Genomic DNA, 26,186 nt, shown 5'->3' with positions numbered 1-26,186 from the left:
CAAATAATATTGTGACAGTCGGGAAACTTTTTCTTTTTAATCAATGAGGTTTGTTTTTATTTTATAGAACTCTACACACACTTTCATGGATTACTCCCCTCATCTGCTTCTATAGAAATATAGAGAGATCCACTATATTTTGAGCCTCCCACCTACCCTCCTTTTCCAAGCACAACAATCATGGATAACCCTCCAAGTGCCGCTGTTAAGATTAAGAAGAGCGGTCAGACTGTGCTTTATTATATTCCTCTCATACTACAAAGATGCATAGAAAAGAACAGCCTATTGTGCTGCAGCTCTTGCCTGCAAAAAGGGACATTGGCCATCCAGGCAAAAGTGGGAGAATGAGAGCACTAATCGCTGATACAGCAGACAAATACGATTACCAGCTCGGAGCCCTGAGTCAGAAAGTCTCATAGACTTTAAGATGTTAATCCTCAGCATAATCCTTCCTTTGGCGTGTAGGAATAGTGCAGCCACAAGAGTTGTTTTGTTATTTATATTGGCGTTTAATAAAACTCAGCCAGTGGTGAATGGACTGCCCACTCACCAATGGTAATTAATTCCCCATTTCAGTGACCCAATTGTGCTGAGATAGAGCAGTGGGCCAGTGGCAGTGCTCCAATCCCTCTTTGTGCTCTTACACTGCTCTCGTGCTCCGACAGCTATGGAAACTCAATCTTTTCATGTCTTTCAGGGAGTTTTCCTTGGGCATCTTCTAAACTTCAAGGATGCCTTTCTTTTCAAGGCATCACAGAAAAGCTGTGCTAGCTTGACCACCTCTGTTGAATTTAATGATTTGGCTGAAAGCCTTTTGGGGTTTGAGCTACGAATAGAACGAGAGGGAGGGGATTTGTAGGCAGCCGTCCAAGTTAGGCTACTCCTTACAAATAAATACACATTAGTTGTCATTTAAAGACGTATCTACAAAGCACTGTACTCTCACACTACAGATTTACATTACTATTCCTGCTAGGGCAAAGCTCAGAGCCTAGAGGGTTGTAAACATGACATTTGCAGAAGACCATCTCATTTCACAATTACAACAGCACTATATAGGTTAGGATCCATTTACACGGGCAGATTCAACTTTTACCCAAAATGGGGTTGTCTGTTCCCAAATGGATTTTTAAACTGATCTCTTGGGTCGGACACCTGGATCCTGGACAGGTCACCTGTTCCTGCAGCCTCCAGGCGCTGAAATTACAGCAGAAGATGGGAAGCGTGCTCAGGCTCTCCTATTCAAGTTATAGCAGCAGCTCTGTCCACTATATAGAAGTAGATCCGGGGAACTGCAGCACTGCTCCTATTACTTGAATAAGGGAGTCTTCAACCGCTCACTGTCCACTTATATAACTTTTGGTACCTGGAGTTTGCCAGAAAAGCTGCTATGTGAGAGGTCTGGGTGTTGGACCACCACAGATCACATGTTGATGACCTACCCTGTGGATATATAAAAAAAAAAAAATAATAAAATTGAAGGGTGCAATCGATTCAATTGTCATGTATTAATGCAAGTATACTGGTTATTTAGCAGAATTGGTGTTCTATGTATGAAAGAAAAGACGCATTGTCTTTTTGCATCTAATTTCATGTTCTTTAGTGCTGATGAACAATGTTTGAAGAGACCTGGAATAAAGTGCTGTGAAATATATTGGCGCTATATAAATTAAATGTATTACTATTATTACTGCTCAGTATGGTGTGGATGCACATGCACTATTATACATGCCACGGCACTGCTATGTCACCCTCAGCATGTTATTACCAGTCTGTCAGATACATTTTGTCACAAGTGTGCTATGAGTTACAATACCCATACATAAGTGACAGGAGGCCAAAGGCAGCTGAGTGTCTGCTGAGTTTTCACAGTCAGGTCTATTGTAGTGCAACACAAATTACAAAAGTGAATCAGGCACAATATGTAGTTGAGACCTGGCTTTATATCAGTAATCAAAAAAATTAAAACTTTCATATTTAATAAATACACTAAGCATTATTCTGTACCGTACTCTTAGGCCAGTTTATATAGTATACATGGTCCTATTGGGAGAGATCTGACCCAACCAGTCAGCTCTACTTTTACAATACATTGAAAAGTAATGTAAAAACCTGATTGATTATGGCTAACTACTGCACTGGTGTACTAATGTTGATCATTCTACTTCACTGTGTGTACTCCCTATATTTTTATCCAAGAAAATTAGCATAAAAATTAATTTTTATTGATTCAGTTAAAATCGGCACAACGCGTTTCATAAAGGATCATCAGGAGAGAGATATTATTATTGCAAGCCTAGGAGATAGCTTGCGTTTAAAACTGCAGTTCCTGGCGCCCTGATGGTGGACACAAGTACTATGATGGCGTCCACCATCAGTGCGCCAGGAACTGCAGTTTTAACCTCAAGTTATTTAGTTATTTAGGCTTACAATAATGATATCTCTCTCCTGATGATCCCTTATGAAACGTGTTGTGCCAATTTTATCTGAATCAATAAAAGTACATTTTTATGCTAATTTTCTTGGCTGTTCAATTATAGAATTAAATACCCGTATCTGTCCCTATATTTTTTAGTAAATGTTTTTTGAAACATTTGAGATTCTTGAACAACAATACTACCTGCTTATTGCTAGATTATGCAATAATGAACAATTCTTAAAACATAAACAATAAAAACACAAGCACATTAGCAAACAGACCTAAAGACCAGAAAGAAAAAAAAAAAGAATACTGTGACTCTCTACACTACCTAGTCTCAGAAAGCATACTGAATCAGACTAACAAAATACAGAGTGGACCATATGGCCATGGAAGCTCGTACTGCCTACATTTTCCTGCAGACAAAGAAGGGATTGAGAGTTGAAGGCAAAGAGAAAAAAAACAACTTTCTGGCTGATGAAGCTGTTGTCTGGATGCAATGATCCCACATCTCAAGGCTTTATTCCGGGCCCCGACTGAGACGTGATATGTCATATGATTAGCATCTTTCATATTTACAAGGGTAATAGAAGCTGCTAGGCTTTAGAAAAAGGCAAGAGAAAGAAGGGGCATATGCTAAAATGGATTTAGCATTTGAAAGAGAGAAAAGAGATTGGATAAATACACTTAAATGAGGATTTAGTTTTACTCCTGTTGAGCTCTAATGGATTGTTGATTGAGATTTTAAGGAACTATACGACGATGTCAGCAGTAATTAAAATAAGATAATTTAATGGCCCTAAATTTCATTTTTATTCATTTCTAAGTCTCTTGCTTTAAGATAATTGAACAAAGTTATTACAAATTAAAAGGCACTCTTTATGGAAAAAAATACCCCTGCACACAGCAAAAGAAAAAAAGTAAATACTTGCAGTTATAATTTTTTGAAATTTTTTTTTTTGCATAAAAATTAACATTTTTATTCAATTGCACTGGTAATTCCCATCTACATTTCAAATTCCAGCGGAATGCTACGATCTTATAAAATCATAAAACCTAGCCAGCATTGTCCATGTTGTTATACAGACATTGATAGAAATACACAAAATTAGACACAGTGATACAACAAGGAATACACTAGCGCCACCTAGTGTCAATTTTATCATTTATTTTTTCTTAGAGTATCCATATACATTTAATATACTTGTAATTCAAACAGGAGTTTAATTCAGACAAAGCAGATAAAGTAGTTACTAAGGTTTATAACAGAACAGCGGCTATTTCTTTGTGGCTTCACGTGGTTGATATTCCTGTTGATCTTAAAGTGCTGCGGAATATGAGGGCAATATACAAGTAAGGAAAATAAATAAAGATCTTACTAAACAAAGAAAACCACAGAACAAATTAAATAAAGATAGGTTAACGTGAATTTCAAACTTTTTAGTATTTAGAACATTACAACAATAGAACATTACAAAACTCCTTCCAACGTATTGTAAGTGTTACTAACACCACAAAGGCCAAATCACACAAGTTTATCTTAACTTTCACACAAATCCAATAGTGGAGGATTGAAACATCTTCTGTTCTTCATTCAGGTCTGGGAGAGAGAGTTAAAGGAAAAAGTCACAGATGGCATCTGAAAATTTCTACACAAACAATGATATAAGCGGATAATGATCCAAAGAACCACTGACACGTAAGAGACTGAGGACTTTTATAACACATCTCATGGTTACACCTTTAGTACCATCACACTGTACGTATTTCAAACCAATCCCATCACTTATAAAGGACATTCTTAAGGTGGCCATACTCTATGCATACTATATACACTCACCGGCCACTTTATTAGGTACACCATGCTAGTAACGGGTTGGACCCCCTTTTGCCTTCAGAACTGCCTCAATTCTTCGTGGCATAGATTCAACAAGGTGCTGGAAGCATTCCTCAGAGATTTTGGTCCATATTGACATGATGGCATCACACAGTTGCCGCAGATTTGTCGGCTGCACATCCATGATGCGAATCTCCCGTTCCACCACACCCCAAAGATGCTCTATTGGATTGAGATCTGGTGACTGTGGAGGCCATTGGAGTACAGTGAACTCATTGTCATGTTCAAGAAACCAGTCTGAGATGATTCCAGCTTTATGACATGGCGCATTATCCTGCTGAAAGTAGCCATCAGATGTTGGGTGCATTGTGGTCATAAAGGGATGGACATGGTCAGCAACAATACTCAGGTAGGCTTTGGCGTTGCAACGATGCTCAATTGGTACCAAGGGGCCCAAAGAGTGCCAAGAAAATATTCCCCACACCATGACACCACCACCACCAGCCTGAACCGTTGATACAAGGCAGGATGGATCCATGCTTTCATGTTGTTGACGCCAAATTCTGACCCTACCATCCGAATGTCGCAGCAGAAATCGAGACTCATCAGACCAGGCAACGTTTTTCCAATCTTCAATTGTCCAATTTCGATGAGCTTGTGCAAATTGTAGCCTCAGTTTCCTGTTCTTAGCTGAAAGGAGTGGCACCCGGTGTGGTCTTCTGCTGCTGTAGCCCATCTGCCTCAAAGTTCGACGTACTGTGCGTTCAGAGATGCTCTTCTGGCTACCTTGGTTGTAACGGGTGGCTATTTGAGTCACTGTTGCCTTTCTATCAGCTCGAACCAGTCTGGCCATTCTCCTCTGACCTCTGGCATCAACAACGCATTTCCGCCCACAGAACTGCCGCTCACTGGATGTTTTTTCTTTTTCGGACCATTCTCTGTAAACCCTAGAGATGGTTGTGCGTGAAAATCCCAGTAGATCAGCAGTTTCTGAAACACTCAGACCAGCCCTTCTGGCACCAACAACCATGCCACGTTCAAAGGCACTCAAATCACCTTTCTTCCCCATACTGATGCTCGGTTTGAACTGCAGGAGATTGTCTTGACCATGTCTACATGCCTAAATGCACTGAGTTGCCGCCATGTGATTGGCTGATTAGAAATTAAGTGTTAACAAGCAGTTGGACAGGTGTACCTAATAAAGTGGCCGGTGAGTGTATATTGCTGTTAGCTGAACGCTTATTCTTCCCACAGTTATTCCTCCCCTCTCTCCCATACATACACACGCTCACATTGACTGAGTGTGCATGTGTTTACTATGAGAAGAGGGAAATAAACTGCAGTCAGTCATCTCTGGTTGTACAGTCCTATGAAAAAGTTTGGGCACCCCTATTAATCTTAATCATTTTTAGTTCTAAATATTTTGGTGTTTGCAGCAGCCATTTCAGTTTGATATATCTAATAACTGATGGACACAGTAATATTTCAGGATTGAAATGAGGTTTATTGTACTAACAGAAAATGTGCAATAGGCATTAACCACTTCAGTACCGGGCCAATTTGTGGTCCAGGATCAGACACATTTTAAGTTTATTTTGTATGTGGGGTTTTGAGGGCTGTAACATTTTTCCCGTATGTCTCAGTCAACTAATTTTTGCGTCTTTTTTCGGGGACACATAGGGCTTAATTTTTATGTTATCTTTATTTTCGAATGTGTTTTAATTTTTTTTATATCTGGGAAAATATAAACAAAATAGGAGGGAAATTGTGTCTGGTTTTCAATTTTTTTTTTAAATTTAATAACATAAAGTGTCACTGAAAAACTTTATAATATAGTTTTTCCTCTCCGTTACGGTAATTTTTATTTTGTATGGTGTCGTCGGGGGTGGGGCTATAACCTTTAATAACGGCGTTTCATTAGCGTATTATTTATTTATTTTTTATTATTATTTTATTTACATTTTTTAAAAACTTTTTTATTATATATATATTTTTTTTTCAGATTGTGTCCCCATAGGTGATAAGAGACCTTTGGGGACATCTGATCACTTATTTTTTTGTACTGGAGGCTGATTTATCCTATAACTGGGGCTGCTACATTTAGCCTCAGATAAAGGAGGAATACAGCCTCCTGCACGCTGTATATACAGCTTACTGAGCTGATCTGAGTCCTGTAGGACCCAGCAGCTCTGGTAAGACTCTGCTCCCAGTGGATCACGTGTTTGCCGGGTCAGAGGGCAGCTGAATTATGGCAGCGTCCATAGCTGTGTATACAGCGCTCATTGAGCGCTGTATACACAGCGATTGAGAAGGCAGGGGAGGTAATAAATCTGCCCTGTCTTCTCTCTGGGAGCTCCGGCTGAAGTTACAGCCGGCTCCTAGTGAAAGCAGCTACACGATCTCCGTGCAGCTGCTGTGTTCTGATGGACGTACAGGTACGTCCTGGCAGAACAAGGCAACCACTTCCCGGACGTATATAGTCTATGGGCGGTCCGGAAGTGGTTAAACCAAAATTTGACTGGTGCAAAAGTATGGGCACCTCAACAGAAAGGTGACATTAATATTTAGTAGATCCTCCTTTTGCCTCTAGTCGCTTCCTGTAGCTTTTAATCAGTTCCTGGATCCTGGATGAAGGGATTTTGGACCATTCCTCTTTACAAAACAATTCAAGTTCAGTTAAGTTTGATGGTCGCCGAGCATGGACAGCCCGCTCTCAAATGATCTGATAACAAAGATTGTTCAACATAGTTGTTCAGGGGAAGGATACAAAAAGTTGTCTCAAAGATTTAACCTGTCAGTTTCCATTGTGAGGAACATAGTAAGGAAATGGAAGACCACAGGGACAGTTCTTGTTAAGCCCAGAAGTGGCAGGCCAAGAAAAATATCAGAAAGGCAGAGAAGAAGAATGGTGAGAACAGTCAAGGACAATCCACAGACCACCTCCAAAGAGCTGCAGCATCATCTTGCTGCAGATGGTGTCACTGTGCATTGGTCAACAATACAGCGCACTTTGCACAAGGAGAAGCTGTATGGGAGAGTGATGAGAAAGAAGCCGTTTCTGCAAGCACGTCACAAACAGAGTCGCCTGAGATATGCAAAAGCACATTTGGACAAGCTAGCTTCATTTTGGAAGAAGGTCCTGTGATTGAGTTGTTAGGTCATACAAAAAGGCGTTATGCATGGCGTCCAAAAAAAACAGTATTCCAAGAAAAACACTTTATACCCACTGTAAAATTTGGTGGAGGTTCCATCATGCTTTGGGGCTGTGTGGCCAATGCCGGCACCGAGTATCTTGTTAAAGTTGAGGGTCGCATGGATTCCACTCAGTATAATCAGATTCTTGAGAATAATGTTCAAGAATCAGTGACGAAGTTGAAGTTACGCCGCGGATGGATGTTTCAGCAAGACAATGATCCAAAACACCGCTCCAAATCGACTCAGGCATTCATGCAGAGGAACAATTACAATGTTCTGGAATGGCCATCCCAGTCCCCAGACCTGAATATCATTGAACATCTGTGGGATGATTTGAAGCGGGCTGTCCATGCTCAGCGACCATCAAACTTAACTGAACTTGAATTGTTTTGTAAAGAGAAATGGTCCAAAATCCCTTCATCCAGGATCCAGGAACTGATTAAAAGCTACAGGAAGCGACTAGAGGCAAAAGGAGGATCTACTAAAATACTAATGTCACTTTTCTGTTGAGGTGCCCATACTTTTGCACTGGTCAAATTTTGGTTTTATGCATATTGCACATTTTCTGTTAGTACAATAAACCTCATTTCAATCCTGAAATATTACTGTGTCCATCAGTTATTAGATATATCAAACTGAAATGGCTGCTGCAAACACCAAAATATTTAGAACTAAAAATGATTAAGATTAATAGGGGGGCCCAAACTTTTTCATAGGACTGTATGCCTAGAACCCAAAAGAAAAAGGCATGTGTAGCCACCTCAAGTGTATATTATGTAAATTTCTCAAGTAATCGAAAATTGATTTTAATTTTAAGGTGTTTTCGCATGAACATAACTATATTTACACATAAAGACAATTAAAAGTTTACAGGGGTCTTCCAATTAATTTTTTTTTTTTAAATAAATTGCTAAACTTACCGTATATACTTGAGTATAAGCCGACCCGAATATAAGCTGAGGCCCCTAATTTTACCACAAAAAACTGGGAAAACTTATTGACTCGAGTATAAGCCGAGGGGGGGAAATGCAGCAGCTACTGGAAAATTACAAAAATTAAAACGGTCGGAGTTTTTGGGTGCAGTAGGTGCTGGGGAAGTGGAGGGGGTGTTTTGGTTGTCTGTCTGCCCCTTCCCTGAGTTTGAGGACTGAGTTTTTTTTCCCCATTTGGAATTCAGTCTGGCTGAATATAGGGTATCTGCAGTGCTCCTATTAACCCCTTCCCGACAGAATATGAGCACTGCAGATACCCTATATACAGTAGACAGGGCACTTTCAGACACAGAGATACCTAATGTGTTTGTGTTTCACAGTCATTTTCTACTTTTATATATATTCTAGGGAAAGGAGGGATTTATAACTTTTATTTATTTTATTTTTCTATTATAATTTTTTTAAAGCTTCTTTTTTTTTCACTATTTTATGGGAGATTCTATACATTACTATTGCGGCTGCTCATAGACCCCCCTCCCCCCCAAAAAAAAAAAATAAAAAAAAAATAAAATAAAATTATTTTTGTTTGCTAGACTCGAGTAAAAGCCGAGGGGGGCTTTTTCAGCACAAAAACTCTGTGCTGAAAAATTCGGCTTATACTCGAGTATATACGGTAAATAAATCTACTCAGTCAGGGATCTAGTGATAAGCCTTCATTCGTGTCCCCAGTCTTTAATAATATCGAATAGGATGAGTGACCCTATCCCTATAGGACGTTTCCCATTAAAACCATCTTTTATTAGAAAATAGTGATACTAAAATAGCATACTTCGGACCTAGCTAGCACTTTCTTATCATTGAATCTCTCTAGCTATTCCTAGACTTAAGATAAGGAGCAGATGAAGTTTTTAGTTTTTCAGAATGAAAACTGGAGTGTTTTTAATGGTGGAGGGTGGTGTTTTTTGTTTTGTTGAGAAAACTTTTTAAACTATTTTCTAATAAAAGATGGTTTTAATGGGAAATGTCCTAAAGGGATTGGGTCCTATTCAATATTATAAATGAATTAGAGGCACGTTATATTTTCAGTATTTATTTATTACAGGTGTCCCCAGTCTTTGACTGAGACGCTTGTGCACAACCAGTAAACAATCAGAGCCAAAGGTCAGGAAGTCTGGGGGCCCAATCCGTAATTCTCCACTAGATATCCAGCTCTAAGTTTACACTTAGCTATAAATTAAAAATATGAATCTTTACTTTTAACATTTTAGTAAATATGAGTAATTTTAAATTTTGCAGAGTTTTACGGATTTTCTTTACTCATCTTAGTGGTGACAGTGCTTGATCAGTTGCTAATGGATATGACAATGAACGCAGGAACTTTCTGTAGTCTGGCACTTGTCAGAAACCCAGCACATGGCTTTTAAAGGAGTTTTCCCATGAGCATAATAAATACTAAAATATGCAAATAACTAAAATTTTGCAGAGAGTTAAAGATTTTCTCTAACCATCTTAGTGGTGACAGTCATTTGTCTTAATAGGTTGCCAATGAATACAAGAACTTTTGAGAAACTCGGACATGATTTTGTATTGCGGACAGATTATCCAGCAGAGACACAACATCTGCGGATTGTCAACACTAAGAAGATTCAAAAAAACCTTTCAGGCTCAGGCCTTACATTTCAGAAACACAACTTTTTTTTGTTGTTGCAGATTTTGTTGTGCTTTTTTGAGGAGTGGATCCAATAGAATGGAAATGACGAAATGCTTCCTTTATACTTTCCATTCCTTTTCTTTACACTCCTGACTTTAGCTCAAAAACAGCAGCAAAATCTGCAAAAAAACAATGCTGCGTTTCTGCAACATGGGACCTTAGCCTAAAATTCAGCAAAATTTTTAATATTTGCAAAAATTATCCATTTTTATATATCTAAAAATATGTTTATATTCATGGGAAAACCTCTCTAATGTACTGCAGAAATGTATGATATAACAATGTATGATGTCTCAATATCTACTGTGATGTATATCACAGTAGAAGATAATTGATGACCTATCCATCTGACTCCCACTAGTGGATATTTGATAAATGAAATGCAATATTTAAGTAGACTATAAGGTCTTCTGACAAAATAAGGCACATTTCAGAAACTTATTGTTTATTTCCTTGTTTAACGAAGACTTGAAAATGAATATCTTGTAACATCCACTATGTGCTTTCCCTGGAAAGATATAGGAGGGGCATTGCTAACCCTACAGTGGTGACACTAGACAGCTATTCCTCTTTCCTTTGGAAGAGTGTGCATATGATCTCATATTTGGAAAGGGAAATAATGTTCGTCTTTTCTGCCATGAATACAAAGGATCGTGTTCATTGAAATTTAACATGTGTGATCTTTTTCTTCCTCCAGGATCCGTTTACAAAGTCAGACCATCAGACCACTGAATTCAAAAGGAACCATGTAATGCTCAATATTCCCTGTGGTGGTGCTGCAGGGAAAATTAACACTTGTTGCTGTTTTGGCAGTCAGCCATAATTGGCATTAATTGGTAATTGTCATCTCTTTAATTCAGGCAGAAATAGGTATCAACCATAAACACTCAATACTGGGGACTTTTCATTGCATTTACCTTCTAAGCTTTTTATTTCATCGGCTTCCTGTGTGAACATGATGCCTCTCCTCTTCTTTTTTCTTCTCTTGATAATGTAGTAGTATAGCATTTAGCCTTTCATCCCACTGTTTTACATTGTTTAAACCACCTTTATGCCCTGGAACAATAAAAAAGCAGCATTAATGTCTTATTCATTTATACTTTAGTCACACCAGGCATTATAGACTATATCCAGTACTTCGCAAACATTTTAGTAAGGCTAGGTTCATATTTGCGCCGGAATGTTCTTGGAGACTCAGTCGCAGAAACCGCTGAAAATCTTGCACGGAGAACTTCCCTCTGTGTTGCTTTCAGATTTGAAACGGAGGATACTTATCAGACTCCATTAGAGTCAATGGAGTCCGCCAGTGTAACCGCTGTTTTAACGAGACAAAATTCATTCCCCTTGGGGAATCCGAACGACGGAGAGCACAAGGCTAGTGTGCACCTAGCGTAAGAATGCTTTCAAAACTAGATTTGTTAGTAGTTTTTTTTAATCCATTAGCAAAATTCAGAGTGAAGGAACAATAGAAAAATGTAAATCAGATCAATGCTTGGTGTGACCTTGCTGCTTTTTTTTTTTAAATAGGCAGTTGCCTGTTGGAATAACCCAGTGGGTAACAGGCCCTATTTACTTATCGATCACCGTTCCTACTCCCTGCCACCTCCGCTTCCCCTTCTGCCCTTCAGGGGACGCCTGTTATCTCATATCACCTCGCTGGTGCCTCCTGGAGAGAAGAAGGGAAAGCAGAGGTGGCTGCGAGAAGGAGTGGGGATTGGTAAGTAAGGCTGCGGATTCAAGGCAAGAGTGTTTCCTGGGACGAACTCCAACAAATCCTGCTATTATACATACAACCGTCCTACATTCAGCTCAGTGTGAGTTTATCTTTCCATTGCAGGATGGGCTAAGACGTTGCAGTGCTCAGTAATAGAAGATCCTGTGCTCCAAGATCCTCATTTCAATAAATGATAGACTCCCTTTAAGCAGTTTTAAAGAGGACCTTTCACCATTTTGCCCACAGGCAGTTCTATACACTGCCAGAAAGCTGACAGCTGAGTTCAGCGCACTGTCGGCTTTCCCGATCTGGGCCCAGTGTGAAGAGCTTACGGTTCCGGTACCGTAGCTCTTCTATGGTCAGAAGGGCGTTTCTGACACTCAGTCAGAGACGTCCTTCTTCACAGCACAGCCAATCGCACTGTGCTGTGAGAGCCGGGAGGAACACCCCCTCCCTCTGCTCACAGTACTCGTCCATAGACGAGCATTATCAGGGAGGGAGGGGGTGTTCCTCCCGGCTCTCACAGCACAGTGCGATTGGCTGTGCTGTGAAGAAGGACGTCTCTGACTGAGTGTCAGAAACGCCCTTCTGACCATAGAAGAGCTACGGTACCGGGACCGTAAGCTCTTCACACTGGGCCCAGATCGGGAAAGCCGACAGTGCGCTGAACTCAGCTGTCAGCTTTCCGGCAGTATATACACTCACCGGCCACTTTATTAGGTACACCTGTCCAACTGCTCGTTAACACTTAATTTCTAATCACATGGTGGCAACTCAGTGCATTTAGGCATGTAGACATGGTCAAGACAATCTCCTGCAGTTCAAACCGAGCATCAGTATGGGGAAGAAAGGTGATTTGAGTGCCTTTGAACGTGGCATGGTTGTTGGTGCCAGAAGGGCTGGTCTGAGTATTTCAGAAACTGCTGATCTACTGGGATTTTCACGCACAACCATTCTAGGGTTTACAGAGAATGGTCCGAAAAAGAAAAAACATCCAGTGAGCGGCAGTTCTGTGGGCGGAAATGCGTTGTTGATGCCAGAGGTCAGAGGAGAATGGCCAGACTGGTTCGAGCTGATAGAAAGGCAACAGTGACTCAAATAGCCACCCGTTACAACCAAGGTAGCCAGAAGAGCATCTCTGAACGCACAGTACGTCAAACTTTGAGGCAGATGGGCTACAGCAGCAGAAGACCACACCGGGTGCCACTCCTTTCAGCTAAGAACAGGAAACTGAGGCTACAATTTGCACAAGCTCATCGAAATTGGACAATTGAAGATTGGAAAAACGTTGCCTGGTCTGATGAGTCTCGATTTCTGCTGCAACATTCGGATGGTAGGGTCAGAATTTGGCGTCAACAACATGAAAGCATGGATCCGTCCTGCCTTGTATCAACGGTTCAGGCTGGTGGTGGTGGTGTCATGGTGTGGGGAATATTTTCTTGGCACTCTTTGGGCCCCTTGGTACCAATTGAGCATTGTTGCAATGCCAAAGCCTACCTGAGTATTGTTGCTGACCATGTCCATCCCTTTATGACCACAACGTACCCAACATCTGATGGCTACTTTCAGCAGGATAATGCGCCATGTCATAAAGCTGGAATCATCTCAGACTGTTTTCTTGAACATGACAATGAGTTCACTGTACTCCAATGGCCTCCACAGTCACCAGATCTCAATCCAATAGAGCATCTTTGGGATGTGGTGGAACGGGAGATTCGCATCATGGATGTGCAGCCGACAAATCTGCGGCAACTGTGTGATGCCATCATGTCAATATGGACCAAAATCTCTGAGGAATGCTTCCAGCACCTTGTTGAATCTATGCCACGAAGAATTGAGGCAGTTCTGAAGGCAAAAGGGGGTCCAACCCGTTACTAGCATGGTGTACCTAATAAAGTGGCCGGTGAGTGTAGAACTGCCTGTGGGCAAAATGGTGAAAGGTCCTCTTTAATTAATCAATTCTGACATATCCCTAGAATACATCACCAATGTAAGAGTAGTGAGGGCTCAGAGCAGCTGTAACTCCCAAATTATATCGATCGCACATCATAGCAACATGCCAAAAAAGGTACTTAGATTTATTATATTATATTAGGTACTATTATGCCTTGTAGGATTTTTTTCTTCCTAGAATAAATTTGTACAGTTTTGCATTCAGTATCTTTCCATAAATATGGCATGAATTTGGAAGCCTTCAGCTTGTATATTATCATATCACTATAGCTCCCATTAACACCACATACGGAATCGATGGGGGTTCCAGATTATAGACCTCACCTTTGCTAGCTTACACACAGTTCTTGGCAATTCAACACCAATGCAAGCACAATTCGTATAGTAGCAATTCAATGTTAGAGCTATAGTTACACATTGGATTATCTAAATGGTGTTCCCTTACGTACTTTCACAGTGATGGATGACCTGCTCCCACAGCTGGTTCTTTCTCAAGCAGGCAAGACTTCCAACAATTAATAAATGTCTCTTTCCCCTAGTCAGCGCAACGTTCATCCTCTTTTCTGAGTCTATGAATCCGACCTGCCTTGTCCGGACACAAGACAAGATGATAACATCCTTTTCAGCTCCCTGAAAGGCATCTACTGTAGACACCTGAACTGCTTTAATTTCCGATGGGTCACATACAGCGGCAGAGCTAAGCATATAACAAATCTGTATACAGAAAACAGAATAATTCTTTACTAAGTAACATGTACAGAGACAAACATATAAACCATCTATTGTACACTTTACAGATGACCTTTCACCACCTCCATCTCCAATTCTTTGAATTCTTTTATTTAGACCGGCTGCTCCAGCCAAGGACAGCCCATTTGACAGTAGAGAACCGTATTAGAATTTCTGGTACTGAACAGCACAAATTGCTTAGGAACAGTGGGGCTAGGGGTAAAACCTTCTAGCTGCATTAGTGAAGCTTATCCTATTGAAGGATGCTAAGAGTTGGTGGATGTGGTAAAAGTTCCCCTTTAAGCTCCTGTAAGAAGAACTATTATTTCAAAATCTGTAATTTTTCCTTAAAGGGGTTTTCCAGCCCCAAATCGAATTTTCATATTGATAACCTATCCTGTGGATCACACAGGTTATCATTATGTGATCCAACACCCAGACACCACACAGATCATCTGTCCTAGCAGCCTCGGGGTGCCAGAAGCTGCTTTTACTTCTATTCTAATAATAGAAATGGCACAACACCCCTGTCCACTGTATTGCGATGGTTCTGATAAACTGCAAGACTGCTCCCATTACCTGAATAGGAGCAGCACTGCAGGCGCAGCCCATCCATTAGAAGCTTCCAGTACCCAGAGGCTGCTAGAAAAGATGTGTGGTGTCCAGGTGTCATCCCCAATAGATCACATACTGATGACCTATGGACCTTTGAGTAGGTCATCAGTATGAAAATTCGATCTGAGTCCCACGACCTGTTTAAAATGGCCTCCTCAAGAATACAACTTCTCTCTTTATAGAAAAAGCTGTGAGGGTTTGATCGATGAGACCTCCACTGATGAAGAAAAGTGAAAGGAGCAGTAGTGTGCCTGTAAATAAGGGATACAATGTATTTTGTCAAATTCCTTTAGTTTTATTTGGTCCACAACAAATTTGTTCCCTTTTCTTTGAACTTTTTTCTCTCTTTTGCTGATGTGAGTATTTTTTGCAGGACAGATATAGCTTTCCTCCTGTACCACAATTAAACTAATAACTCTTCAAAATATTATCTAACTTATAAATATGGAGAAAAACAAACACACGTACATTTTCCTTGGTCATTCCTTTTTTGTAATGTAAAAGCTTTGGAATCAATTCAATTTCTACTTTTAATATCATACAATCCAAAAAACTGTGCTATGAGAATTAGACTTGAATTATATCTTGCACCATAAATACATGTACAGATGGAAGCAGAGAAAGGGTTAACGCTACCATATTCATCTGTGATCTGTAGAGTGTAATGACACCAATCTTGGATCCTTGTATGCCACTTGCGATCAGTGACTGGATCAGCTTCACTGTAAAGTTGCCTTCTTCCACATTATAGAAGCTGTTATTCCACTCCACCTACAAAACAAAATAAGTGTTGCCTCGCAAAACTCTAACAATACGTAGAAATGGCTTATGTAATAAATAAAAATTATATGAAAAAAATTAAGCATTTATCCACTTATAAATGTTTTCCATTAACACGTTACTTTACAACAGCTTATTTAAAGTAATGTATAAGACATAAACAGATGTAAATCAATCCTATTATAAACACTAGCTTTATTCAGTTTTTAAGACTGTTATATAACTCCTTACTAATTGGCTACTTTTGGGCCTTAGGCTAAGGCCCACAGGTCGTAATCGTAGCGCTAAAGCGCTGCGGAAAGAACCGCTGCGTGATTGCATTGCGGTTCTTTACGCAGCGCTTTTAAGAGACAGTTCACAGAATTTTCCACTGCGGACTTTCTCTTAACATTGAGATTTGCTGCGGGCAAATCGCGGCATTTACGCCCCGTGAGGCCCCAGCCTTAAAGAGGACTTTTTATGTCTCTAGCACCGGGAGGGTACCACATACCGCTAGAAAGATGACAATACAGTATACTAAATTCAGCACACTGTCACCTTTGACAATATGCACCCTGGTGCTAATAGTTTTGGTACTGCTATCCCTTCACCTTCAGAAGGGCGGGTCATACAGCTCAGCGTCATCACTGGCTGGTAAGGAACGCCCCCACTGATAGGCAAGGCTAATGTAGAGTACTGTCTGGGGGGGAAGGGCACGTTCTTTACTGACCAGTGATGAGGCTAGGTTATAAGGCCAGTCTTTGTGATGATGAAGGGATATCTGTCCCAAAGCTATCAGTTATTTCCATGTCAAGGACCATACATATCTGCTATGTAGCAGGATTGGTGATCACAGTCCCTGTTCCCCATAGCGATCTAGTAGTCCTCCTGGAGTGAAGACCAGATCCCTTTACAGGGATTAAAAAAGTGAAAACCAGGGAGGCTACTAAAAGAGGACCTTTCAGCACCTGCAACATTTGTAGTCCTTAGCATCTGTTAATAGGTGCCGCTCCACTGACTCCAGCGCAGCTGGAATTTTCTTTCTAGTCTCCACCATTCCTGAGCAACAAGCACAATAATTTTGGTGCCTGATGAGCTATTTAAGCTCTGGAATTTCAGAGGGGCAGTGTCAGGCAAGGGGGACATGATTCTGAGGTTCACACTCCTTGTCTGCTTCTGCTGGACAGCGTCCTTCTGACAGTGCAGAGTCTTAAGTAGCATTTAAGACACCAAAACTAACAGCATTGATTGCTTGGGAACAGTGGGGGCTAGAGAAAAAATGTCAACTGTGCTGGAATCAGTGGAGCGGCAGCTATTAGGCGATATAAAGATCTGGACTTGTTGGTGAGGTGGTGAAAGCTCTTTAAACAAAGCCCTTGGGAGTGGCCCAAAGCTAAACACTGTGAGCCCATGACACGATGTCTGTTACAAATTAGCAAAACAAAAAAAAAGCAAATTATATTATTTATTTCATTTTAATTCAAACACTTGGGAGAAACAAGCTTTAGTTTTTTTCATGTTTGTGTTTTTTAAGTAACATATACAAAGTTGTTGGTCTTTTATACAGTAGTTTTTAGTCCCTCTAGAGAACTTTGACATGAGACCATTTGATCTCTTGCATGATACACTGTTTAATAGTCATACATTGATGAGAGACCAAGAGGCTTTAAAGAGGCACCTGTCTGTCATGTAACAACATCGACTCCTGGAATCACGTTTATATAAGGGCTGTCGGAGTCCAGGGAATGTGGGTAACACTGTTTTTTTTTTTTTTTTTTTTTTTTTATTACCTCCCCTGGACCTCTGCTCTGGGATGTGAAGAGACCCCAAAGTATAATAATAGGAGTTTTGTTTCGGACGTGTTTGGTCCAATCAAAACCGCTGGGCTTCCATGCCAGGCAAATATGTCTCACTTGCTACTCTCAGCATGTGTGACTGGGTTCACAAACCGTGGACTACTGTGTCAAAAAGGGTTAAACACTCAGGATATGAGTTTTTCCACTCTTGGGCATTAAGAGCAATTGGCCACGTATCGACTTCATCGGGCATGGGAAACTCACAATGGATGCGATGGTTGCCTGTACATTAGCTGTAAAAAAAGATGTATGCACAGTTTAAAACTCATAGTGGTTGCATCAAAAAGTTGTACTGGCAGTCACAAAGGAGATAAACATTACTTCAAGTTATTACTGCTAAAGATATGTCTTTTTCATTTAGATTTCATGTTTGTTAAATAATGACACCGTGGAATCTGTTGTGTGTTGTTGGTGATTTAAGGTCGTATTTTCCTCATTTTAGGAACTTATAAGGGCCAGATGTTTTTTGTCAGGATAACAGAATTCAAAGAAGGTGTACTTACGGTAGTTTTACTTATGACTGCATACTTGTAGATGCAATAGATAAACTTGCAGAATTTCAATTTTGCAAATAATATATAATGGCTGCTTTGTTTTACTTTCATGCATACAGTATACAATATTGTAATTCTAAATCATGACTGCTATACTCTACCTTGTTCATGGAATACACTTTCTACATCTAACACACAGTACATATACAAGAATGGAAGGACAATTAACTGACAGCAAAGTACACCATGTTATAGTAAGCCCACATTTTCTTTATGCCTACCTGCTCTGTGCCATTCGCATTATAAAAGCATAACGTAGGTAACCAGCTCAATAAGGGCCTCCTGTCTTCATGAGATACTCCATTTAAAAGATTTCCTTCATAAAACAGTTCATTAGCTATAGCACTAATAGAAGGATGGCAGCGATACTGAGTTCTCAGCATTACTGCTTGATGGCCCTGGAGATAAATATCCGGTAATAAATATATAGAAATACAATGTTTCAATTTATTCTAAAATATATATGTTAAAATATTGAACACTTATTGTTAAATTACTACCAGATTAAAGATAATCTCTAAAATGAAATATAATTTGAAATGCTGATGCTCATTGTTACAAGACTCTCACAATAGGGTTCTCAATACTGCAGAAAGTAGCTTTGATTGTATATGAAATAGTTTATAGAAACAGATAAGGAATGTCTGCTACTTTGGAAAAAATAATGTTCCAGGTTAGAAACCCTTTTCCGCATTTCCTTTAAAGGGAGTCTGTCAGCACGATAATCATTATGAAACTAATTACAGTACCTTGTAGAGCTGCTTCTACACTTTCCAAAGATGCCTTTCTTATTCTGCATTGCAACTCCATTTTGATAAAAATCCATGTTTTATTCTTAAGAATAGAGATCAAGGAATTCTCTAATCTCCATTATTTGAGCAGGATGGATGCTATATATTACAGACACTGTTTTCTCGTGCACACGGTACCCACATGATCAGGCAGCAGTATGCTGTAGTTCCTCTATAGGCTAAGTGCCTTGGCTCTACTATTACGGTGCTAATCTGTGAGGGGTTATACGTGCTTTGTAATCTATTAAAGTCTGCAACAGAGGCAAAACTCTTAAACTTGACTGACTAAACTAAGGATAGCCAAAGCTAACTAATGGAACTTTTTAATAAGAACATTCCAATTAAATTATTAGAGAGTTTTAATGGAAACATATTTGGATGATAAAGACACAAACACTAGTTTGAATAAAGCAGACACAATAACCATACCATTAAACAAAGCCGATTGAAAAGAGTTTGTTCCAGTCCAAATTCATGAGCAGCCTCAGATCCTTGGATAGTAGGAGAAAGCTGTTTTGGGTCTCCAACCAGAATCAGCTTTTCACACTGAAATCTGTATGTGACAGAAAAAAATTAATTCAGCACAATTCTTCTTTGCAGTATGACCCATCAGGGAATAGCGTGAGCTGCAGCCATTCAAATGCCAGAATTAAAGGCTACCATATATACTCGAGTATAAGCCGACCCGAATATAAGCCGAGGCCCCTAATTTTACCACAAAAAACTGGGAAAACTTATTGACTCAAGTATAAGCCGAGGGGGGGAATCCACCATTGCAGATAAAAAGTCTGGTCATGTGCATTACAGCTTAGTAACTCCATGTGCCTCATAGTAATAGCAATTAACCCCATCATGTCCCTCACATTAACCCCCTGTGTGCCTCACATAAGAGTTACTGATATGTGGGACACATGGGGACATGATGGGGTTAACTGCTATTAATGTGAGGCACATGGAGTTGCTGAAACTAAATTAATAACCCCATATGAGATACATAGAAAGGAATCCAGCTCCTACTCCAATTCCATAAAATATAACTTTTATTGCATCAACTTAAAAAATCCATGGAGGATGCAAATCACAATTCATGTCACAGTAGATCCATGACAATAAGGAAAAGAGCTGACGCGTTTCGAGGTAGAGAAAAGGACCTCTTAGTCGTAGCTACGACTAAGAGGTCCTTTTCTCTACCTCGAAACGCGTCAGCTCTTTTCCTTATTGTCATGGATCTACTGTGACATGAATTGTGATTTGCATCCTCCATGGATTTTTTAAGTTGATGCAATAAAAGTTATATTTTATGGAATTGGAGTAGGAGCTGGATTCCTTTCTATGTATCTCCTATAATCGTCTCATGGCCGACGGGCAGTTATCACGTGCTTCATCCATTCCTGTATCAAGTATCTTCATTTAACCCAGTGGAACTATACATTCCTTGTGGAAATCTCAAGTAAGTGGGCTGTTCAATCTCCTTCCCCGTTCCCCTCTCCAGCTGTAATAACCCCATATGCCTGACATTAATAGGCAGAGTAACCCCAGTATGTACCTGTATTTTTCAGTTTTGTGTTTACTGTAGCTTCCTCTCCTCCATATGACAGATATCTTCTATAAGACACAATGAATCTTGGCCACTGACTTATCTGCAGAGTAGATGCTAGTGGGCTAAAGGACCTCTGATCATGTTGTGACCATGTGATCAGACTCTGGTGTGGGCGGAGCTACTAAGATTTAGACTCAACCTTATCTGCAGATGTTACATACCAGTGGCTACAGGACCTTTGATGACATCACAGTCACTTGACCTAATAACAAGCCAATCACAGAGCAGTAGCACTAAAGGACCTCCCCCTTCATTTAATTTATACAGGTCCTTCCAGTTTTTTGTGCTCCGTGGACCCTGACTCGAGTATAAGCCAAGGGGGGCGTTTTCAGCATGAAAAATGTACTGAAAAATTTGGCTTATACTCGAGTATATATGGTATATACATTTTTGACTTGTATATTTTCTGGTCTGAAATCATTTTTGTAATGATTACCGTAATTAAGAAATTTGCTTTCTTTAGCTTCTACAGCTATATGTGTAAACATTAAAATACAACTTGTAAAATGCCCTTTATCTTCCGTCAGGCTGATGGCCCATCAGCTTCTCCTCCACACCATTTCAAGGCTCTCCTGAATTCACCTAACTTATGACCAAATAAAAGAGAACTTTGGATCTGGTGAAAAATCAGTCCAAGGCCCTAAAAAAATGCTATGGGGAAAAAATGGAGCAAAAAAGCATTGTGCTTTTTTTTTTTTTTTTTTTTTATTTAATGTAGATTGTGAGCCTCACTTAGGGAAAAAATGTACATTGTGAGCTCTATCAGTATGTCTTTTTTGGAATATGAGATGGAAATCCATGCAAACACAGGGAGAACATACAAACTCATTGCAGATGTTTTTTTGCCCTTGGCAGGATTTGAACACCAGGACTCCAGTGCTGCAAGGCTGCAGTGCTAACCACTGAGCCACCGTGTAGCCCCTTTTTTTTTTATCTTTTTTTTTATTAAGTTTGCATTGCATTTTGCAGTGCACATAAAGTACAGAAGACATACTCTGGATTGATACCAAGGTTTTAGTGCGCATAGAGATCAGTCTATCTTGTATGACAGTGCACACAGTCCATGTTGCGTTATTGCGTTATTGCGTTATTCTAAGAAAGGGACAGAAAAAGTTAAAGGAAACCTTTGTTATGAGAAAATATTACATAAAATATGATAAATGTGTTATCCTATGTCTACATTACCTGGCAATTGGAAGCAAAGATGTCGGCTCTGTCATCTGACTGCATTCATCAAGGATCACAACAGGGAACTTTAGATTATTCAAGCAAGGAAAGGGACAAGCTGCACAAGTTGCACCAACCACACGAACCTGGTAATACGCAAAAACAAAACAAAAATAAATAAAAAATAGTTTTGAGCAGGTCAAGAGTAAATCAAATTTGTTATGGATAGCGAAGATTTTCAAATAAAAAAGTTAAAAAAAAAAAAAACACACTCTACATACCTGTCCCAATAACATCTTATTAGTGCCTAGTTTATGTAGTTCAATACTTTTTCGAACATATGCCTTTTCTCCAGGGGTTAAATCTTCCTTTAGGAGAGCTTGAAGTTCCTTAAGTTGTTCACTTTCATTCTCAGATCCAGCATGTAAGCTTCAAATAGAACAACATTGTAGAGGTCATAGAGGAAAAGTAACATTGACAGTGATAAAATCAGACAGAATATACATCAGTAATCTTATGGATATTACTGTTGAAGCCAGGTTATCACAAAAAACAGGGATAATAAATTATCTAATTTAGAGGCAGAATAAATCATGATGGGAAAACCAATTCATCATTGTGTTCCAACCACTGAGACAGCAGTATTAGTCGCTCGAAGAATGCTTGCTATAGACATGCTTCCTGATATTACCTTCAGAAATATCCAATTTCACAGGACCATCCAACTTCCTAATACGTATTATGGTGTTCAGATTCCTTAATTTTACAAAAGGATTGAGCATGTAAGATTCCAAAATGCCCAATACCTTGTTTTTACGGGAGGTAACCTTCAGCTAACATTACTGTGTATGGGACAGGGTCAAAGTAAGAGCCGTTGGCTGAACAAGCTAAGGGTTGGTTCACATTTGCTTTTGTACTCCATCTACAGAGAGTCCGCATGGAGACCCCCCGAACGGAGTACAAACGCAATTACAAGTGCTGTGCTGTCAAAGCGCATGGACCCCATAGACTATAATGGGGTCCATGTGCTTGCCGTGCACTGCCCGCACGAATCACAGTGCTTGCAGTTGCGTTGGTATTCCGTTCAGGGAGGTCCTTATGCGGACTCCCCCGGATGGAATCCAAATGCTAATGTGAACCAGGGGTAAGTTGTATGACCACCTTCACAACCAAAACTCAACTACTCAAGAGGCCATAGTGATCGATCAGCCTTTCTACAAATATATTTTTGGTTCAGAACATCTTTAACCACTGTCGATGCACAATTCTCTACATTACCAAACCAAGAATGTCACAGGAGTATATTAAACATTTATTAGAAATGTATTAGAGGGTTATTAGACTAGAAAGAAACCCATCACACTGTACATTATGTGTATGGAAAAAACAAATGTCATTCTGGTAATTTCTACAGTTTGGAAGTATGTATGTGTTTACATGTGACAAAAAAATTTAACAGAATCCCATACGTTATACATGGAAAACTGTAAAAGAATAGTGTACTGGCAACTGTGAGCTTACCTGTGCGGCAGGATGGGCTTAGCAATTTTTCTTAGGCTTCCAACCCTAATAAACTGGTCAAACCCGACATGTAATAACCTGTAACAAACCAAACACAACAGACTTATGTCAAAGAGCTCATAGTTATTTCACAAGTTATTCCTACAATACATAGTCATTTCAGTTTATCTAATAGAGAAATATGTTATTAAAAGCCTATTCCTGTGCTGGGCTGTTTACAACAGCACACATGCTGAACCAATGCACCCACATCGCAAAGTGGCAAGGGGGGACCAGCTGCAATAGTAATGTATAGAATCTCCCATAAAATAGTGAAAAGAAAAAAAAAGCTTTAAAAAAAATTTAATAAAAAAGTAAAATAAATAAAAGTTCTAAATCCCTCCTTTCCCTAGAATACATATAAAAGTAGAAAATTAATGTGAAACACAAACACATTAGGTATCCCTGTGTCTGAAAGTGCCCAGTCTACTGAATATAGGGGATCTGCAGTGCTCCTGTTCCATCAGGAAGGGGTTAATAGGAGCACTGCAGATACCCTATATTCAGCCAGGCTGAATTACAAGTGGGGGAAAAAACAGTCCTCAAGCTCAGGGAAGGGGCAGACAGACAACTAAAACACCCCCTCCCCTTTCCCAGCAACCACTGCACCCAAAAACTCCGACCATTTTAATTTTTGAAATGCCAAAGTGTCTCATCTACTTGTTTCAATGTTTATGCTGAAATGGAAGGCATACGTCTGCCTGGGACCTCTGACGTGCAGGTAGCAGTAGGGGGTTATGGTGTATTGGTGTCATTTACCCAAATTAGCCAGTATTTATGGTTGCTTAAAACAATGTCCTCAGGAAGGTGCATTCAGTATGAACTAACAGATGTGTAGCACCCAGAGAGAAGCCTGCAGGCAATGAACATGTATAAAATACACACAAAAGGAGATTAGCCATGACAAGAAATTCTCTAACAAGGTCATAAATTACGGTTATTACAGAAAACATGGGAGCATATGCTTCTTCCATTGGGACTTGTTCTAGAGTGTCAAATGCTTAGCTCTATAGTTTCCATTTTGCTGTTTGTTAAGCCCCAACAATATGATATACCCTCCAGCACTGAAAGGATAATCTTCATGTTTTGGTATCACAGGCTCAATATACAGTTATAGGGGCTTAGACTGAAGAATGGTAATTGGTTTATCTGAGAGGATCTCATCTCCTTAACTACACTATTTCCAAAACATATTCATCTTTTTAATGTAAATGAAATAATCTTTTGTTAGTTGTAAAATAACCCCATCCTCCCCAATTAAAGGTGCAAAACAAAAACACACCGGGGGGCGGCAAGTTTATTGGTCCGATAGAAACACTGCTCAAAGGCAGAAAAGTTAGCAGATCTCCACTAAGATTTGCGACCCCTCACATCCCAATTACACGATATCAGTAAGAGCCTATTCCCTTTAGGTACATAATGGAGTAAAGTTGATAAAAATGGTTGATTTCAACCACAATAAACATTTGTTGAGGAGGAAGTAACAACAAAGAGGACCTGTCACCAAGTTAAGTGCTAAATAACATACAACATTTAAAGCTCTCTGTGCCCCTGAACAATTTGGTATTTTTCCTTTTAAAATCCATCCAACCATTCAAAGGATATGGCCACTGAGAAGTTATACCGTCATGTATACAGTCATAATTCAACTAGTTTTATTGAGAGTATGGCTATCTTTTTTAACTTCATTTTATTGTAGAATATAAAAGAAAACCAAACAATGGTACTCAAACATTTCAATAGTCTCAGGACATACCAGTATATGGTAAAGGACGTAGAGGGATGGGATAGGATAAAAAAAAAATAAAAAAAAATAATGTAATAAACAAGAGCAGAACAATGCTGCAAAATCGACACTGTTGCCAAGTCCATGGGCATATGCCCTGAGGGAGAGCCTCGGTCCAAAAGATTCAAAGAACCTTCATTGGTTGTACAAAAGGGGCAAATAAATATGAAATGCAATAAAATACCATAATTCTAACCATGCAATAAACATTATATACAATGAATAATACAAAGACAAGGATAATACAGAGGTCTAAATTGTAGTAGAGCTCCTAAGTACTCCTGGTAGTCCTCGTTTTCTAAACAATAAATGAGCTAAGGGCTGTGCAAAATGATGGGGCAGTGTAAATGGTCGACATTGAGTTACACCATGGGCCCCGAACCTTTTGAATCTTCTGAGGGCAGCCTCTACCCTTATAAACCAATTGCTTATATGGCAAAATAGAGTGAACCAATTTCCTCCACATGGATAAACAGGGCAAGAGGGATGCCATCCATCGTAATGCAATGGTTTTTCTGGCCAAGAAAAGGGATTCCTGTAGCCATGTAACCATATCTCTTCATCTAAAATTCTAAACAAACACATCTAAGGGGAGAGTGGAACAGGTGTGTTCAATATTTCAGACAGGAGACCCACAACCTCATTTCCGTTTATTGGAAAGAGGTAACACATTATCTACATGTCTGCCATAACTTTGAGTCTAAAAAACTGAATTAAGAGTCCCTCACACTTTAGGACAGGAAATAACTGCACTCTTGTTCACCTTTACTGAGATTGTCCCTTAAAGGGGTTGTCCCATCACAAGGATACTATCTATACTGCTTGTTAATGTGAATGTAAGACTTTTCCTAAATACATTGCTTCAGCAAAACTGCTTTGTTTGTCCACTATATCACTTTATTCATTTTTTTGGGACACATCCCTTGACTTATCTGGTCATAAGTCAAGTGATGTATCACCTGCTCTCAGGCGGGAGGGAGGAGGGGCCAAGTGCACAGGAGTGAGCCT

At 39.6% G+C, this 26,186-nt stretch overlaps 1 protein-coding gene across 1 annotated transcript in view; it reads right to left on the bottom strand.

The window, feature by feature from the left end:
• Window positions 1–11,028: 11,028 nt before the first annotated feature.
• Window positions 11,029–26,186, bottom strand: part of ZGRF1 (zinc finger GRF-type containing 1) — a 57,563-nt gene continuing 42,405 nt past the window's right edge. The window contains exons 20-27 of the mRNA XM_075284261.1: window positions 23,354–23,431; window positions 22,114–22,261; window positions 21,851–21,978; window positions 19,495–19,618; window positions 18,496–18,672; window positions 15,742–15,876; window positions 14,211–14,475; window positions 11,029–11,150 (exon numbers count right to left, since the gene is read on the bottom strand). Of these exons, the coding sequence (XP_075140362.1) occupies window positions 11,029–11,150; window positions 14,211–14,475; window positions 15,742–15,876; window positions 18,496–18,672; window positions 19,495–19,618; window positions 21,851–21,978; window positions 22,114–22,261; window positions 23,354–23,431 (1,177 nt within the window). The remainder of the gene's footprint in view (window positions 11,151–14,210; window positions 14,476–15,741; window positions 15,877–18,495; window positions 18,673–19,494; window positions 19,619–21,850; window positions 21,979–22,113; window positions 22,262–23,353; window positions 23,432–26,186) is intronic.

This window comes from Leptodactylus fuscus, chromosome 1 (genome assembly GCF_031893055.1).
Source record: "Leptodactylus fuscus isolate aLepFus1 chromosome 1, aLepFus1.hap2, whole genome shotgun sequence".
Classification (NCBI taxonomy): domain Eukaryota; kingdom Metazoa; phylum Chordata; class Amphibia; order Anura; family Leptodactylidae; genus Leptodactylus; species Leptodactylus fuscus.
Note: the sequence above shows the minus strand (reverse complement) of the source record. Positions and strands in the feature narration are given on the sequence as shown.